The sequence below is a fragment of the Trichoplax adhaerens genome, genomic scaffold, assembly GCF_000150275.1.
Source record: "Trichoplax adhaerens TRIADscaffold_5 genomic scaffold, whole genome shotgun sequence".
NCBI lineage: Eukaryota > Metazoa > Placozoa > Uniplacotomia > Trichoplacea > Trichoplacidae > Trichoplax > Trichoplax adhaerens.
Window position 1 is genome coordinate 6330981 of NW_002060947.1, and position 18534 is coordinate 6349514.

General features: G+C 31.1%; 1 protein-coding gene across 1 annotated transcript; it reads right to left on the reverse strand.

Annotated features, from left to right (window-relative positions):
- Positions 1–2870: 2870 nt before the first annotated feature.
- TRIADDRAFT_56750 (uncharacterized protein) lies at positions 2871–9170 on the reverse strand (the record flags this gene model as incomplete). Its single annotated transcript, XM_002112990.1, has 11 exons — positions 2871–3575; positions 3733–4522; positions 4617–4761; positions 5200–5306; positions 5542–5821; positions 5965–6102; positions 6239–6371; positions 7127–7216; positions 7309–7370; positions 7511–7590; positions 9130–9170. The coding sequence occupies 11 exons, from the start codon at positions 9168–9170 to the stop codon at positions 2871–2873; spliced, it is 2571 nt and encodes an 856-aa protein (XP_002113026.1).
- Positions 9171–18534: the final 9364 nt, after the last annotated feature.

The following is an 18534-nucleotide window of genomic DNA, read 5'->3' on the forward strand; positions in this document are numbered from 1 at the left end:
TGATATTTGTTGGTATGAATGGTTTATTTGCATTTCCTATAAATAATATTGAATCCCTTATTATATAAAGAAGAATAAACGAGTTGGACGTAGACTGTGATTATAAATATTCCTAAAACGTGTTACTCAGCCACGATAATGTTGAAAGATCAAAGACGGCGAATAGTTTTGATCTTAAAGTATTATAAATATTGACCTTAAATTTGAAAATACATCTCGTTTCCACGATTCAAGATTCTTATGATAATATCAAGGTAGAATGATGCAAATTTTATTATAATTGCCAATTAATTTTAATTACAGCTATCTAGTTCGATTGTAAAATAATCTAATGTATTCCTATGACTGTAGTTTTACTTTTTTAAGCAATAACCACCATCAAACTACTGCTTAGAGTAATTATCAACTATTTTAAAATGAACTGTGCTCAATTTAAGGGCATTTTGACTGAAATATTGGAATATTATCGGTAAAATGGAGAAATATAACACAATATTTCATGGTGCTAAAGTCAAAACATGAGTTAAGAACGATAAACATGAGCGTGAATCTTGGACATTCCTTGTTCTAGAATCCATAGCGTACGGAAACTTGTTTTAGACAACTGTTGGGGATTTTGGAAAGATCACACCAACAATTTTTAGGTATATAATATAATATTTAGGTTATGTCGAAAGCTGAAACGACAATGCAGCTTTTAAACTGAGCGTAATATAGTACTAAAATTGAAATTGAATTCATTTTTGCCGTTATAGATTATATGCCGAACCTTTCTCAGGTCTAGTAATATCTTAAAAATGCTAGATAGAAGATAGAATTACTGAAATAATGTGCGAAAATTAAAAAATAAAGGCTATGAGTTAGTGAAATTGAAATTTGAATCCAGTTTATGTTCTATACGTAATTAAATATAAAATTGCAAGATTTGGTGATTTATTGATAATATTTTAGATAGACGGTAGAATTGCTGAGATAATGTGCGAGATTTTGAGAAATAAAGGCTATGGCCTTTCAATTGTAAGATTTGGCAATTTATTAACAATATTAGATAGTGGATCGAACGATTGAGATAATGTGCACAATTTGAGTGATAAAGGTTATAAGTTAATGAGCTGAACTTTGAATTCAGTTTGTGTTATAATGGAATATATAAACGTAAGATTTGGTAACGTATTGACGATGTTTGATAGAAGATAGAATTACTGAGATGATATGCTATGAGATAATATACTAAATTTGAGGAATGCAGACAAGAATTGTGAATTGAAACTGGAATTCAGTATATGCTGTTAAAATTTGTAAGATTTGGTGTTGTATTGATGATGTTAGATAGAGGATAGAATTAATAAGAAAATGTGCGAAATTTAAGAAATAATGAGTTAATACATTGAAACTTGAAATCAGCTCATGCTATTATAACCTGGGGGATTTGGTAATATATTGATAATGTTAGGTAGATGATAAAATTACTTAGATAAAGCGCGAAATTTGAAGATTAAAGGAATTAATAATTAAAATTTGAATTCTGTTTATGCTGTTATAATGGAATAAATAATTGTAAGATTTGGTAACATGTTACTAATGTTAAATGAAATGATGAAATGACTGAGATCATGAGCAAAATTGAAGGAATAAAGTCTTTGAGTTAAGGCAATAATGAAATGATCGATTTCTGTTAGAGTAATAGTGTAACGAGGTAATAGAATAATCTACCGTAGTATGGTGTAACAGATAATGATGCAAAATCATCTTTTCAACTTTCTCATTTGTTTGGGGTCATGAAGATCTTCTTTATTGTATTGCTGCTGTTATTAATCATACAGTAATACTCTTATATTGAACGTGACAAGAAATTCAAATTCTTTGCAAATAATTGAATCTATCCAAGTCTTTTGAGTAGAACTTAGCAATTGCATTTATAGATGCGGCAAACCGTGTCACTTTAAATCGTAGATAATTTTAAGAAAAGGATAACATAAATTTTCGAACAATTTAACGTGTTATACAAGTTCGTATAGACGCATACATCGCCAGTCTAGCAATATTGCTAAGAGTTGATCAGGAAATACCAACTAGCTCAGGAATAGATTAGCTGTTTAGCATTCATTCTCTTTCATGTTCTCTTTCATTACACAATTACTACCAGTACTATAGGAATTGCCACTTAAGTAGTAGTTAGAAAGTCGCCTTAACGAATGTAGATAATAAATTTCTTCAATAAAATGGTTAATTTTACAAACGTATTCCACAGCAATATAAAACATTACAGCTACTATTTTGATTCATCTAATCATTAATCAGTTTCATTCTAAAGTTATAACTAATTGTATCCTAAATTGAGCATCTGAAGTCAAATAGTTAGCTTGCATACTCATTGAGTATATATTAGTGATAATTGTTATTGTTAACGAATAAATTCGTTAGCAGGTCTTGAAAGATGGAAATTATTACAAATATGGTATTTAAGATAGATACAGAACGCGAAATAAATCGCCAACTGTTGAAGGTTAGGGTTAGTCTCTGGAAATTGAAGATTTAAATTAGAGTAATTACAAGTTTTCATCATCCAAGTGATAATAACAGTTCAATCTATGATTATGAATAAACAAAAAAATGCTATGATAGACTAGAATCGATATTAGTTAAAACCACTCTTTCAGGACAGGAAATTGATGCAACTAGTAGCTATAAATGCTGTAATAGCTTACAACAGGTCAAATTAATAATAAAAGGGGAAGTGATGAAATCAAGTTAAATTTAGATAAATTTTTTTATCAATACATCGTCAAAATTGAATGCTGGCTTTAATATCTATCGAAAAAAGACCAGCCAATGAATCTCTTTTCACTTCAAAAACTTTCCTTTTTCTCCTAACTGTTAAGGCTAGTCAGGGCGTTATTGGAAGGCGAGGAAGGTGATAAATGGCTACTGCTACTTGCACTGCTACATTTAGACGGACTTGAAATAGATGCATAACTCGAGTAATTTGCTTCTATAAAGCGATTGATGGATATATCATCAAATGACTGCGCATTCATTCCTGCATATCGGTCTCCATTTTGATCGCCAATGTAACCCCATTCGTCGATTGTACTTTCACGACTAGAGTAAGGCTCTGAATAACGCCTTACTCGATTGCTTTTCTCCTTTATATTTTCTGCCACTTCCGAATTGCATTGTGCAATTTCGTCAATCTGTTGATGATCTGTCGAAGGTGAAGGTTTTGGACAAGTCTGTAATAACTTTTCTAGTTCAGACGGTCCATCCTTTGGCTTTTGACGTTGATATTCAATTTGAGTTTTCAACCATCGAGACATGACCATTTTTTGCATCAATTTCTGCCTGTCTCCTTCTGATAATCGACGTCTTTTATTCAAGGCATTTAATAGCAGTGTGATATTTCCAGCTTTAGCTTGAATTTTACATTGACGCTGTTTGCTTGTATTTCGACGACCTGCCGTTGATTTCTTCTTACCCATATTCAATCTGTTTTGCTTTTCATAACCTGAAACTGATGGTTTATGGCATAGCGGCTTAGGTTGCGCTTGTTGAGCTAAATTGGCCTCGGTACTCATCTATGAAAGATAATTAAGGTATAATCATTTAAGTAATTTACCTCAATAGCTTAGTAATTATTAAATCTATCTTTAACTATATCTGGTAATGAAAACAATTAGTAAATAAGCAAGTCTAGTTAATGCAGTAAGATATATTGCTTTAATCCTTTCTTACCAGCGTCGAACTTGAGGAGTAACTTTTTAAGTTCATGGTAGCTGAAGTATCTGGCATCGTGTAAGAGCAATTGACTAATTCTTGTTGGTTGGGGTAAGAACAGTTGTAATTTTTTCGGCTATCTTCACTAGTATATTGTGTAAAACTGGGTATAGCTGTATAACCATGACCATATTGAAAGATTGGTTCTTCCATGGATAAGGTACTTGTTGTTGGATTAATGATAGGAGCAGATGGGTAATTTCTAGTGGTCGCTGGATAAAATAGGTCGTTATAATCATCAGAGCTTGTACTAGCGAAAGACTGATCGATATCGACATTCGGCGCACTAACAGAAGCTGCCATATCATGAAGCTGAGACATGGTAGGCTCTTGGTTTGACATGGCAGTCATGACTGAGCTAAAAGTAACATTATCACTGGATACTGATGTTGAAGTCGAGTTAAAATCAAATGTATCCATAGAAGATTGACTGATTGGGCAAGTGCTGCCCGTTGTTGTCGTCAATGCTACCGAGTGTTGTGTTGATGGATAGGAATAAGCAATTTCTTGATCTAAATCAGTGGTTAAATCCATCATTTCTTCAGTAGGAGATCTCTCATTGGCTAAAGGCGACGGCTGATATTGGATATCATTATGCCTTGATGGTGAAGGATTTCCTGCCGTAGTGATTATGGGCGAAAGGGGATCCGAAATAGGGCTGTTCGAGTTGCCTATGCCATGGCTACCCTTAGAAGTATCATTTTGGTAAGCTGGCTCAGAAGATGCTTGAATTTTATCTTCTGCTTTCCTAATAATTGAAAGTTCTATTGATTAATTGTATACTTCTACCATATTCTATCTCAATATACGAGTATTACAGACAAGCAGCGTAATCGACATACCTAATGGCAACGTTGTCACTTATTAAGTAATCAATTTCTCCATTCTGTTGCCGAGAGACGCCAATATTGGATTTTAGCCATGTACAGCTGCCACTTTTCGTTAACAGTCGGTACAGCACATGATGACAATGGCCTTCATTAATGGCTATAAAAATAACACGAAACATGGTGATGATTAGCAATTGAAAATTGATGTTAGCCTTAGAGTATAAACTTGATAGACTGATAGCACAAAACATGGCGGTAGTTTACGATTGAAAATCAATGTTCTGTATTGCTTTCACGTTAAAGTGCAAACTTGATAAACTGACAGCGAATAGAATCTTAAACAATGTCTGTCATGGAAAAGCTATGGTTGACTTTAAAGGTTATATTTGATAATAAATAAAACTTTACCAATTATCGCATTGAATTTACTAACTTTAAAGATGCCAAGTTACATTACAGTAAATACAATCGGATCTGACCAATTTGATAGGCTGTCTATCGCAAAATTTATTGCAATAACATCGTAGTAATTTATTGTTTTAATTGTAACATATCGAAATAGATTGTAGAAGGTAGGATAGGAATCATTTGTTACCTGATTTTTGGGCTTCCTTCAAGATTGAAACATCTTCCTCATGAATATAGTTAAATATTGGCTGACCAATCATTTCATGGAATGCATACCCAGTAATATCAGTAAATCTGCAGCGTATTAATATACAAAATAAATCAATTTCTGATTATTTATAAGCTATTTAGTAGAACATGATGTAGATGAGAACAATTTAAGTATTACTTGGCCGTTAATGACAGTTCTGCTTTTACTGCTACATATGAATTCTATTACTACTGCACAAAAAGTATTCTAGAACGGATTTCGCTATCGTAAATGAAAGTGACGTATGGAACAAGCATATTCTACAGCGTAAAGAAATACCGTTGATCAATTTGCTGCACAATTCCGTTAACATCGCATAGCATTCTTGCATTGCCATTGGGAAGATCGCAAAGCGATGAACTTTTCCTTTTGCTAGCTAGTCTTGCAATACCGGTTAACCAAATATCGCGCACCAACTCAACATTATTAGACCCAGATGCTGGATTTGGTGAGGCAAGTGGAAAGCAAGAAGTCATAGCTAGTCGGCTAGATGCGGATAAGCTATAGTGATCTCCAAATTGGTTATTGCGTTGATTTAGTGACTGCATTTTATCAACCGCTGTAATAGAATAGATCAGGAAATTAAAATACGATAGAGGTAAAAAGTTGTTTACAAAGCCTTAAATTACTCCATGCCTTGAGATTGCCTCTATCAGATGTATTTTGCAATTTTAAATGTTAAGATTATTGCGATCAACTAACCCACTTGAGTGCAATGTATAAATCCCGAGCATTGCAATTTGTAGAAAGAAGTTCTATCGACATTTTCAGAGATTCTGACTGCAAACGATAATTTTTGTCTGTTGCAGTGATTGCAAAAAAATTGAGGTTTGACCATTCCTATTGAAGAGAAGGAAAGAATGGATAACTTTAAATACGTTCTAAAACGGCTTAATCTTAGAGATTTGCTAGTTTTATATCCGGTAGATCATAAATAATGGATACCTTTGCAATATAGCTACATACCATACCGTACCTGATATTGCTGAACCGATTGAGGAACCAGAAATAGCAGGACAACCTGTTGAGTGATTGTGGAATTGATCTTGCAGTTGGATTACATCTTCATGATGAGCATAGGTGAATAAATTTCCTCCAATAACGTCCATCTACACCAAATTAATCAAGTTGATAAATATTAGATATAATATGAATAAAGGCTCTTCAATAATACTTAGTAACCAAAGCTAACTAGGCCCATTGTGAAATGAAGGCGATGAATGGACATAAATTCTTAATTTAATACAGCTACGTTGTTTCGTTAGGTAATTTTTTACTTCAAGGGCTACCTTACATAGTATAAACTTATGAAAACAATTTATTATAGATCATGAACGGTTTTCGATGATCGATACCTTACTTTCTAATCATACTACGACTAAAGATTATCAAAATGTGAGGTTGCTGAAGCTCCATCAAATTTTTTGCTGTGATATATCAATTTTAGTCTAAAAATAAAGCGTTCAAAAGCGATTTTCCAGTATTGTGTGCGAACGTTATGTCTTAATCAGGGTCAATAAAAATATGTAGTAGTTATTCCTTGAAATATAAATGAAATCATACCAAAGATCGAAAGCAATTTCTATTGAAGATTATAATCAAGACAATTTGATCCGTGCTTTCTATTACTTTAATAAATACTTTTAATGTATGGCACTAAATCATGCTAGAAGTTCCATATTATTACCTCGATCAATTTTTTTAAGATCTGTGTTTACAAGTTTATTAACGTTCCTACTATAAAAAATATTGATTGATAATGCTGCAAAATGTTCATTAATTCATATAATTGAACTACAGCTGCAAACATAGTCTGATCGGAACATAAAGAGAATAAAGTATAAAATAGAGGTAGAATTTTTACCTTATTACACTTAAGAACTGTCTCAATACTAGGAGAAACGAATAATATATGGCCTGATCGTGACATGACGAATAGAAATCCATCAATTGCCTGCAAAGAAAACGAAATTGTCAGATTTAGATTCCATGATGTGCCAATATCAAGAGCTAAATTAATACATCAGTGAAAGCAGAGATTTTTACTTCTAACGCCAACTGTGATAATTGGTAATTATCATCTTGAAAATTTGAGGATGGCTGATTGTCTGATTTAACATGATTTAATCATATCGGTTAGAAAATTAATAATTTAATAGCTGAATCATATCTCTGAACATAAATATGCCACTACTATACTGATATATACAAGATACAAATTTTGTCTAGTACAACAAATTTATCTTACCATAATCTTCCTGTTCTTGAGTACTGTAAGTCATCAATAGTCTTTCAATGAAACTTTTAAGTTTCTCATCACTAAATTTACTATCAAAATGAATAAAAGTACATTCTAAGAGATATGTATCAATAGCTTATTCATTACAGCATGAAATTCTTATTCTTAAATTTGCTATTAAATGAATAAAAATTTATTCCACGAATATATAATATCATTAGCGTATTCATTACGACATTAAATCCTTATGCTTAAATTTGCTATCTAAATGTATAAAAATTCATCTTAAGTATATATGTATGTCATTAGCGTATAAATTCTAGATAAAATAAATTCTTTGTCTGTCTTAATATGTATTGATAGCAACAATACTGTACAAAGTATTTTTTATAAAATAAACTTATGCTCGTGTCTGATTTATTCACGATAATTTATTATCATACAGATAATTTTATAACAGATTAGATGTAAAGCAATTCGAACCGTAATGAATCGTTTAAGTAAAAATTCAAGGGATATGCAGTCGTTATTAAATTAGCACATTTATTTACGTGTACTAATAGAATAATAGTGTACAAATTATCCTTAAAATTTAAGACTAATCTCGCCTCTAACTACCGTTTGCCGTGACTGATTAAATATATTGTATTAAATTTTCAATGGTAAATTAAAATGTCATTTAGCTCAATTAAACTAATTAAATAACATTTATGGGATATATTTTTGCGGCATTTATAGCAGATACATTCCTATATGCTTATAGTCTAATCTTACATTAATTGTTTATCAAAAAATCTAGAATACACCGTACTTGTTTTTAATTCTATAATCATTAGGGATCACGCAGATATTTGCTAAGATACTTCGATGAATACAATTAAATGTAATTAGTACTCAAATAAAAAATTAAATGAGATATATTTATATAAGTAACTGCTAGTATCTATATTATAATTATATGAAGACTGGTTGAATTTTCCATATAGGCGTTTAAATAAGATTATACTGATGTTAATAATGGATTGAAAACTTTTTCATTCTGTTTATTTGAAAGAAAAAATGCGTCTGTCGGCTTGTTGACATTACTGGTGCGATATCCGATGGAACGTAATAATATTGGTTAGGTATAATTTTGAAAGTTTTGTGGCCTTACAATTATCTTCGAAATTATGCAAATAAATAAAAGGATTTGTATACTTTGTATCGGTTAATCTTATAGAGTAAGTAATATATTAGGTTTGTTTTGAATAATTATAAATTCATAATACCAAGTTATAATCACTAATATTAAGCTGTACAGAAAGCTTAATTTGTGGCACGATTGCTACGATAATGCGCAAATTCTTTATCACGCAGGGGTCTAAATTAATTTAATGTATAAGTGTATTCTCCGTATGCAAATGCAGAGAATAGAAATGTCTTAACTGTTTTGAAAAAAAATTTTTAGTTGTATCGTATGATTTTTAAGATTAATAAATACAGAAGTCATTTTCCGCACGTTTTTAGCGTCTTCTTAGGTCTGAGTTGAATTTTGGTGATTTTTTTATCCTATGTTTATTCTAAGAAATCCTATTCATGGTACAAATCTATTTAATACTGTTGCATTGAATGCTCATAAAAGAACTTACGTGTATAGATGCTCCTCTTCTTGTGGATTAATCGTTTCCATTTTAACTCAATTTCCAACGATTATAAATTAAAATCGCTATATAGAGATGAAATCAATTTGAGTAAACTTAATTATCGGGAAAGAATTGAGTTGATGATAATTAGAAGTGCTGAGATGAAAGATAAGCATTTAAAAATGAAAAATTTTCCCTTTTTCAGACAAAAACATTGCTTAACATTAGCCTCTAATATTGCATGAAAGTTCAATTTTTTACCTTCAAAATAGGTTTAGTATGCCTTTCTTCTTCAGTAGTGTAAATGTTACTTAGGGTTGTTTCGTTGAGGTATTCACAGGTTAACTAAAGTAATTTCAAGGTTCCTAAAGGAATTTATCCTTTGAACCTCAGTAAAAGTTTATTTATATTCTTGTCCAAGTAGCCAATCAATGATTTTAAATAAGATATTCCAATAAATAAATCTGGCGACACCCTCCATCATTTATTCAAGGCAATGGTATTATTTTGAGTGATAATATTGTCAGTACCATGCAAGAATGCTAATTAGTCACGAAAGTAGCACGAGCTAGTCCAATGTGATCTTTCATGATGTTGAAAGCTATACAGTGAAGGCGATATTATTAAAGTTACGTCAAATTGTTATAGATATTGCTAAAATCGCTGGCAGGTGGTCTCTCTAGTTCAATATAGCCAATAAAAGATATGGAATGAATATGAGGTCACGGCGGAATTTATTTATTCTTGGAAGTTGTTTAGATTTTTAAGCAGCTTAGAATAACAGCAAGCTTACTGACTTAAGACAAGCATGAAATTTTACTATATGCATGAATATGCAATAACTAGTCACGTTTAGAAATAACTGCAGTATGTTTCAATTTTATGAGTATAGATAGTCCAGCTAAGAAATTTATGACGTATTCTCTCAAAATTAACTGCTAAAAAATCCATCATGCATCATTTTTTAATCACCTAATCAAGTATTGCACTTAGAACTTGTAAGTAACTAGAAGTAGTCGAGAATATCGTCTGATCTATGCTGAAGAAATCAGAAAAATTATGTACTAGTAAGTTATTAATCAGGCTGATTTAAGATAGCATATAAATTCTACAAGCCGATTATTTCTTCCTACTCTATATACATTTAAATCGCTAGCGATTATGCCTAAATGTTATTATTGATCTCAGAAGAACTTAGCAAGCACTACTGATAATATAGGATAGATTTGGAAGCAGGCAGAATTCATAAATTGAAAATTTAGAAAGTATCGAAATCCCTTATAATAGTTTATCATATCTTTTTGCGTAATACTTGGCTGTATTTTGATTTGATAATTTTATACACGTATAACTTCTTATGGTGTCGTAATAAATTCAAGCAAATGTTATATTCAATTTATCTGTATAAATGCTAAATATTAGTATAAAAAAGTCGTATATTACGACTTCTTGACAGTAAACAGTTATGTCTACTTAGTTACTTAATATTGGGTAACAATTTTTTTGTAACTTCACTCTTTATAAAATAGGATTGAATTAAGAATTAAAAAGGAAGGATTTTGTCAAAAATAGAACAAGAGTATAACTGTCAATTGTAGTCGTATCTTACTTGTCTAATTATATTCGGCTAAATCTATTATCATCAGTTAGATTGCTCAATATTGTAGTAACTTCTCCAAAATACTTTGGAATAATCAAAATACAAGTATATTAAGTATAGTCTTTGATATAATCTATTCGTAATTATTCATCAGAGGATATTGTATCGCTTCACTTGGACAGTACGGGATTTGAGTTATCTCAGTAATAATTTAATTTTAGTTGAAAGTGATAAAAGGAAAGTTTTTAATAAACTTTATCGTCGTTGTGACAAATTACGGCTTAGGTCTTACCACATTCTGATATCAGAATAGATTTTAGTTGTTATTAGCTTTTTTACGATTGATGATGGGGAGAATTTAATTTTACAGTATTTAGATAATCTAAATAAAAATTAATATGAGATAGATAGTTGTGCGAAAGTCATAACCATGTAAATGCAATTTTACCATAAATTATTGCATTGAATTTTATAGCCTGAGTATAAAGTATAAAAAAACATTAAGTTGAATTATGGAGTAATTTGAGTATAAAATTTAACAGCTATTTTCCTCGTTGTAACAGATTATAGTTTAGATCTTACATCATTCTGATATCAGATTAGATATTACTTATAACCAACTTTGTTTATAGTTGATGCATGAGCAGAATTTAACTTCGCAGTATTTAGATAATCTGAATAAAATTTAGTATGAGATGAATAGTTTATGATAATCATAAATGCAATTTTACCAAAAACTGCGATCATTAAACTTTATAATCTGAGTATTCTGCGAAAGAATAATGTTGCAAGAATGCATTAAGAAGCCAGCTACTAAAAAATTAATTTGATATGAACGGTATTGCTTTACAGCATTTTTATTTTTAAAGCTTAGAAGAATTTTAAAATAAATATCTTAAAAATTCAAACGAGAATAGATATTTGCATTTATCGTTTATATAAATTACATGATCTATACTACGGTATTCGATACTTAATTAACCTTACGAGATTCGTATGCAAATTTAATCAATAACTTTGGTGGAATACAAATCTGCCTCTGCTAAGCTTAGGCTTACAATAAATCGAGAATACAAGATAGATTGAAACGCTATAAAATAACTATAGGATATTGTTACCAATAGAGCACTAGCTGCGTATTGGCACTATATTGACGATCACTAAGGTGTTCATTATTAAACAATTTCAATCAATTTGAATGCTTGATCATATTTATTATTATTGTAAGAAATTCCTTTTTAATTGGATCCTAGGATTAAACATTTATAAATCAAAAATGAAGACAATAAATTCATTGGAGGCATTCCAGCAATGATGTTTATTTATTTCCATCACATCAGTTTTCGGAATGATTAATACAATAGAGTCTTATGAAGGCAACTACTAAATAGATCGACATGCAATCTCTTTATAACTCCATACTTCAGTATTAATATATACGAGGATTTTATATTTATGTGATACATGAATCTAGTACATATTCGACAAAAGTCTTGCATATCGTATAAATATAGCCAGTTTATAAGCAGATAAGAAAAACAGAACAACACAAGTTATACATTCAAATATATCAATATACCAGTGATTATTATACAGAAGTGCTAAATACTTATATAGCGAGATATAAAAGTAATGCATAGTTAATAACATATTTATAAAATTTAGGCGGCAATATGCTATTGTTTTCAATTGGTAGTTAGCCAAATGGATATGATGATGATGATACGGTATAAGGAATTAAAAATTTTATTGTATACTGCTATACGCTGTGCTTAACCATCTAATTTAAATCCATACATAGTAAACACATTCATAAGTCTAACTTCGATTTTAATCCAATAAATTAAGGTCATAATGTACGATTTTATGATTTTATGTTTTTAAGCATGGGTAGACAATATTTTGCTGAATTTCTCAAGATTATTATTATAAGGACTAAAAATTATTTTACTGTACACTGATATCAGTTATCAGCTGTAATATTATTGAAAACTAATATCTCACTCCCCTTTATCGTATGAGGGTGCAATTTTTATCGCATTTACATTTGTTAATGAGGAAAGTAAGTTAGCTTTGTAAGGTATGTATTCATTATGCTAGCAATATACAATTCTTTTTCTTTGATCATATTGTTGTCAATATCTTCAATATTCCTAGTTCCATGTATGTATATTTGAGCCATATCCTCTAAATGTCAGAAAAATACTAACTTGAAAAGCATGGTAATCCTATTTAGTCATTACTGATTGGATTATCACATGTTGCATCGTTTAATGCCTACTAATTTCAGTACTGATATACAATATTAGTAGAATTAGCAAGTAGTAAGGTCCGATTAGCTTCATTACTTTAAGGTTCTTGTCAAATTGGTAGATAGCGATTTTACTTAATCAAATATTTTCGGCACTATATCTATTACCTAGGCTAAAAATCATGATTGATGTTAGATACTGTAATATGCATAGTACATCTTCTGCCGGATTCTATAGCAGTCTAACTGATCATTCATTCAGGAGGTTTTGTTTACCAATATTTTTAGGATGTAAATAAATGCTATATATTAGCGAAATATCATGATAAGAGACTCTAAAAGGCTGCAATTTTGAATCATTGACCTAAATATTGACATTAGCTATATCTACTTTCTTGAAGTGCGTTCCATAACTGCTTCCCAGAAATTAGTATGATAGTACTCAACGTATATTCCAAATGGTAGATCATGACATCTTGTCGTATAAGTAAAAATAGCAATTATGAAAACATTCCCGCGTACAATACGCTGTAATGATACAATTATTTTTCTCATTTTTTCTTCAATAACACTGCAAAACATTCCCTTTGCTTAAAAACACTTGCCATTAAATAATAGCTAACAAATAATTTCCTTTTTAATTGTAGAGTAAAATTTCGAATACGTATAGGCTATGAATATAGGGTGATTTAATTTTTTCCAATGGCGAAATAAAATTAGCAGTATAGTTGTTAAACATGATTATATTCCGATTACTGTAGTTATGAGCAATCTTCATTAGTTGTAATGTAGTCGTTAGTCATGACAATAAGCTTCTAATGTTGATATACTTGTTTTTCAGAATCAAAATTCTGAAATATATTATAAATGAAAGCTTAATAGTTCTCTATCTGCTCTATTGATAATTTAACAGCAGTTATAATAGTATACAGTAGATCAATAGACTGGAATCAAAAATAAAACAAAATGCAATAAAAACAACAAATTTTTTAACCAGTTTTCAAAAGGATTCAATTTGGACTGATGGGTTATAATTAATAATAATAGAATATAATATACTAAAGTCATTTTTAATCATTTACCTTAGCTGTTTATTTCATACTAAGAACAAAGCAAGTTTATCAGTTGCTTAGTTATATTAGTGTGTAAGTAAATGCTGAATATAACCAAAATATGCCAAATTTATGAAATTTATACGTAGTTTTTTTTATAGAAGTAACAATGTCTACTTGAAGTAAACAGGCATCTACTAAAATATAAAACGATGCATCCATAAGTTATTATTTTGTATATGTCAATGGTGAAATAAATAATAAACATTATTAAATTACGTAATACATGCAAATTTGAAAGCAACCGAATATGGTATGTATGTAGATACATCATGGTCCTAATGCAAAAAATATTTTTCGTATTTCAGTCAATTGCATCCGAGCAGATGTTGCTTCTACGAGTATACACGAAACTTTTGTCTTGCTTCTTACTAAATATTTTCTAAATATGAAGAGTTATTAAAAGCTATAGTTTACTCTTTGATGTAAATAAATATAGCTCGATATTGAAGCTATCACCAAAAAATAGTAATGAATTTATGCATGAAACGTAGGATATTAATGTATTGCCGGAAAATTATAGGAGTTATTTTTGATGTTATAGCAAATAAAGCAGTCTGGTCTGCTTAATTGAGGACTTTCCAAGTTATCGTTAACTATTTGATACAGGAAGCTCCTTCTAGTATATAGGAAAATACTGTATATTCGGGTGTCAGATGGATAAATGCATACTCGTAAATATTTATGCGTTTAGTTTCAAAAATATTGGAGTGAGAAATACAGAAATTTGAAGGAGTGATGAAAATTTTACCCTTGACAAAGATTTATTGCTAGAATAGGTTAAAGAGTCATATAATAATGTTATTAGTATCTCAACCGTAGGTGAATTTCGTAATTGTTTCATGATATACTAGACAGACAGTAAATTAATTTATTTACCATATAGACATAATGATAAATTTATTTCTCAATGGGGAGTATTTATCAGAAAATGCTATGCTGGATATGTGGTTGATTAAAAATAAATAATAGCTTCCATTTCAGCTTATAGTGCAGAAAGTAATGATCCCCAAATCTTAATTACAGGCATATTTCTTGATCGTAAATGATCTAGATACGTTAGTTTTATCAATTCATCTGAAACCATCAAATGGAATATCTTTTTCGACTTGCTTCAGCGGATATTGCTGTTGGTATAGATCAGCATTCGACACTTTTACAAGCATTTTGTAGCAGTAGCTATAACCTTAACTGTATAGTATCTATTATAATTAATTATAGAAGTCACATAATGATAACAAACCTTGGAAATGCATCATTCCTAGCCAATTATGGCTAGGCTCAAGTTATAAAATAATCGTCTACTTGTAGTACTTTGTATATATAAGATGGGCGTAGCTTGCCTGGCCTTTGCAAGCTCAGCAGGTGTAAAAAATTGCAGACAATACAGTCTTTGCCTAGAGCAGGAATTATCGAAGAGAGGTAAAGACAGACTTAAAAAAGTGCAATAGTATTTAGATGGCAGTAAATTATTTTTTTCTTTATTATATGAGGCTTGTATTATGATACTGAACCTAATTAATAAAATCAAAGATATGTGCTATGCTATAGATTTTTCATTGCATATTTTTCAGGCTATCAAGTCAGAATTAATCCTGTTTTATTATAAACTAAGTTGCAGGCGATCTCGTTTACTTCCCTTATTTTGTATTCAAGATAGCGCTTTTTTATATAATTTTAAAATGCCACCTTATCTGAAATTTTCTCGCAATTCGTGACTGAGATGATTTAATATCGTTAAATTGAAAAAGATGTAATGCTAGGGTAAGGAGAAGGCGGAGTTTGTATCATAATTATGCATTGCTTGATCTCCTTAAACGCATTATAAATATGCCATACATAAGAATAATGTATTCTATGCTCTTATATATATTATAAATGTTGTGATGCGTCTTCGTTTACGTTTGATCTTCACCCAATATAGGCATCCTGCTTGTATTGCATTCTATGCCTACCCTAATTGTCTAGTGGTGCAGCCGTTGGCTGACTATAATAATATGTAATATAATCAAATTGCATATCATATTTGCCACTATTTTATGGTAATATTAGATATGATGTGTTCTGTAGGCTTATTATTTATTTATACACGTACGAAAGATATGGCCTACGTACTACCATTGGCAGGCTGGGTATATTCCGATAGCCTTACGAGCATGTCATGCGTATTTACGAAGTCAATAATATAATTTAGCTTTTGAATGTTAATTTTATGCGGCTATTAATATTAAATATGAATAATATACATAGCACATCTATAGTGAGAATATTTTTTTTATATAATACTTTAGGACTAACTAAATTAAATCCACTATATAAACTCGCACATATCCTAGGTAAATGCTAAATCAATTATTACAGCGTCTAGATGCAGACTTACTGTATTGTGTCGACAATGGATTGGTACTTTGCAGATAGTGATTTAATTGCATATACAGTCTTAGTTAGCAGTGAATTTATTTTATCCTTTTCCTTATTTTTAAGAGTAGAACTGCATGTATTTCGTTTACTGTAGCTACTGAATACTAAATACAGAGAGCATAGACAAGTATAGACTCGTAAACTAGAGTATTAGAGATCTCGCTTAGGACGATTTCGTATATTGTAGGTATTCAGTTCATTGAAATTAATATTGTTGCTCTACCTACGGCTTCCAGTTAGGATTTTTTTGCAATGCGGTATGATCTAGCAGTTAGTTTTCCTAGATTACGTTTATTGTGTGTGATCGTGTCTTCAAAAGTATTCTGTTTAGAACTTGATTTCTTGCTGACTTTGCTTTTTACAAAATGGGATAAAGTATCTTAAGTTGTTACTTACAGACCTTCCAATATTTTATATGACAATCGAACGTTCAACTTCATCTACTTTTCCATAATCTTGCAATTTTAATATCTAAAAGTTCGAATATATTCAGTGCCGCAAATGACTACGGTAAGATCTGTCAATATCATGACAGAATAGATACCAGCACAATCTTACCATCCAATTTCATCTACGAGTATTTTCGTCCAATCATATAATTTTGATTTGAAGTTAATTTGGGCCCGCATTCCATGTCAGTAGGAAAATGTACTCTTAAACCGTAGTAATCATGGACACCTACCCCCAACACGACGTCACCGTATAATTCGAGCTAAATTCTTCTATCTTACTGCATAGAATGAGATATTGCCACCGTAAGTGCTATAGAAATTGTAATTGTGCAGTGGATAGGCTGTCATTCAAATTAAGGCGATCTCTACGGGTGTAATTTTGAAGCAAAAAAACTGATGTGGATGGGCACCAGCATATCAATGGACTTTCTCCATCTATGCTGCATACATCGCGAGGAAAACGAGCCCAGAAGTTGTTTTAAATTAACAACAACTACTCCCCATACCACTTCACCTTACTATTCTAGCTAAAATCTTCCTTATTAATACACACTATGAGAAATATCGTCCATAAATGCTATCGAAATTGGAATTGTACTATGGGTATTTGAATTAAGACGAAGTTGATGGCTGCAATTTCTGCAGATAGCCTGATATGGCGGACACCTGTACATCAGTTAACTTTCTCCATTTATGTTGCATACATTAGCAGGAAAGTATGCTCAGAAATCGTTCTAATTATGGGGCAGCTACTCCCTAAACAACTTCACTTTAGTATGCTACCTAAATTCTTCTAGCTTAAGCAGTTAAATCCAATCATTTTGGACGCTTTCATCATCACTTAGACATATTGCTGAATATAAAAATGTCTGCTCATAATGCAGGATTTATCTCATAGAAATCGAGCTAGGTGTATCAAACATATAAAATTGATAAGGGATTTGACTGGATTAGTTAGCTCAATCGTTCAGGCAAGATAGGCAGGCTTGCTCGGCCGTCTTGGCACAGTGCATAGAGGTACAGACGTGCGGACGGCAATGGCTTTTCCAATAGTGTTCTATGATGCCTTCGGAGCGAATAAAGTAGCAAATTGTGCCTAGAGATGTTGGCAGTAGCTCGATATTGATGCTATTTTCCTCTAATGTGAATAAGACTAGCTAGTTATGGCTTCTACTACCTTATAGACGTACAAAGCAAAGAGTGCAAGCTAAGATGAGAACTTGATCACGATTTCCAATTGCATTTACTTGCTACAAATCGATTGATTGGAATTATTACTCTTACCTAGTTCTAATTTGTACAGATTGGAAGTTGTGGATGCTAGCTATGGGGCGATTAGGTCACTTTCTATCCATAAAATACTCCATCTCTGCTATAGGCAAACAAATCATCATGCCTTATCCATCATTACGGGCTGTTGGCATCATGCCGCGATATATCGATAATAACGCATCGGCTTGGATGGTAAATCGTCGTAGTCATTATTCTAATTCAAGGCGATATGATGGCAATCGACAGATATTACGTTCTAATTGCGATCGGTATCAAAAGATTCCATCGAATCCTCTCTTTAGC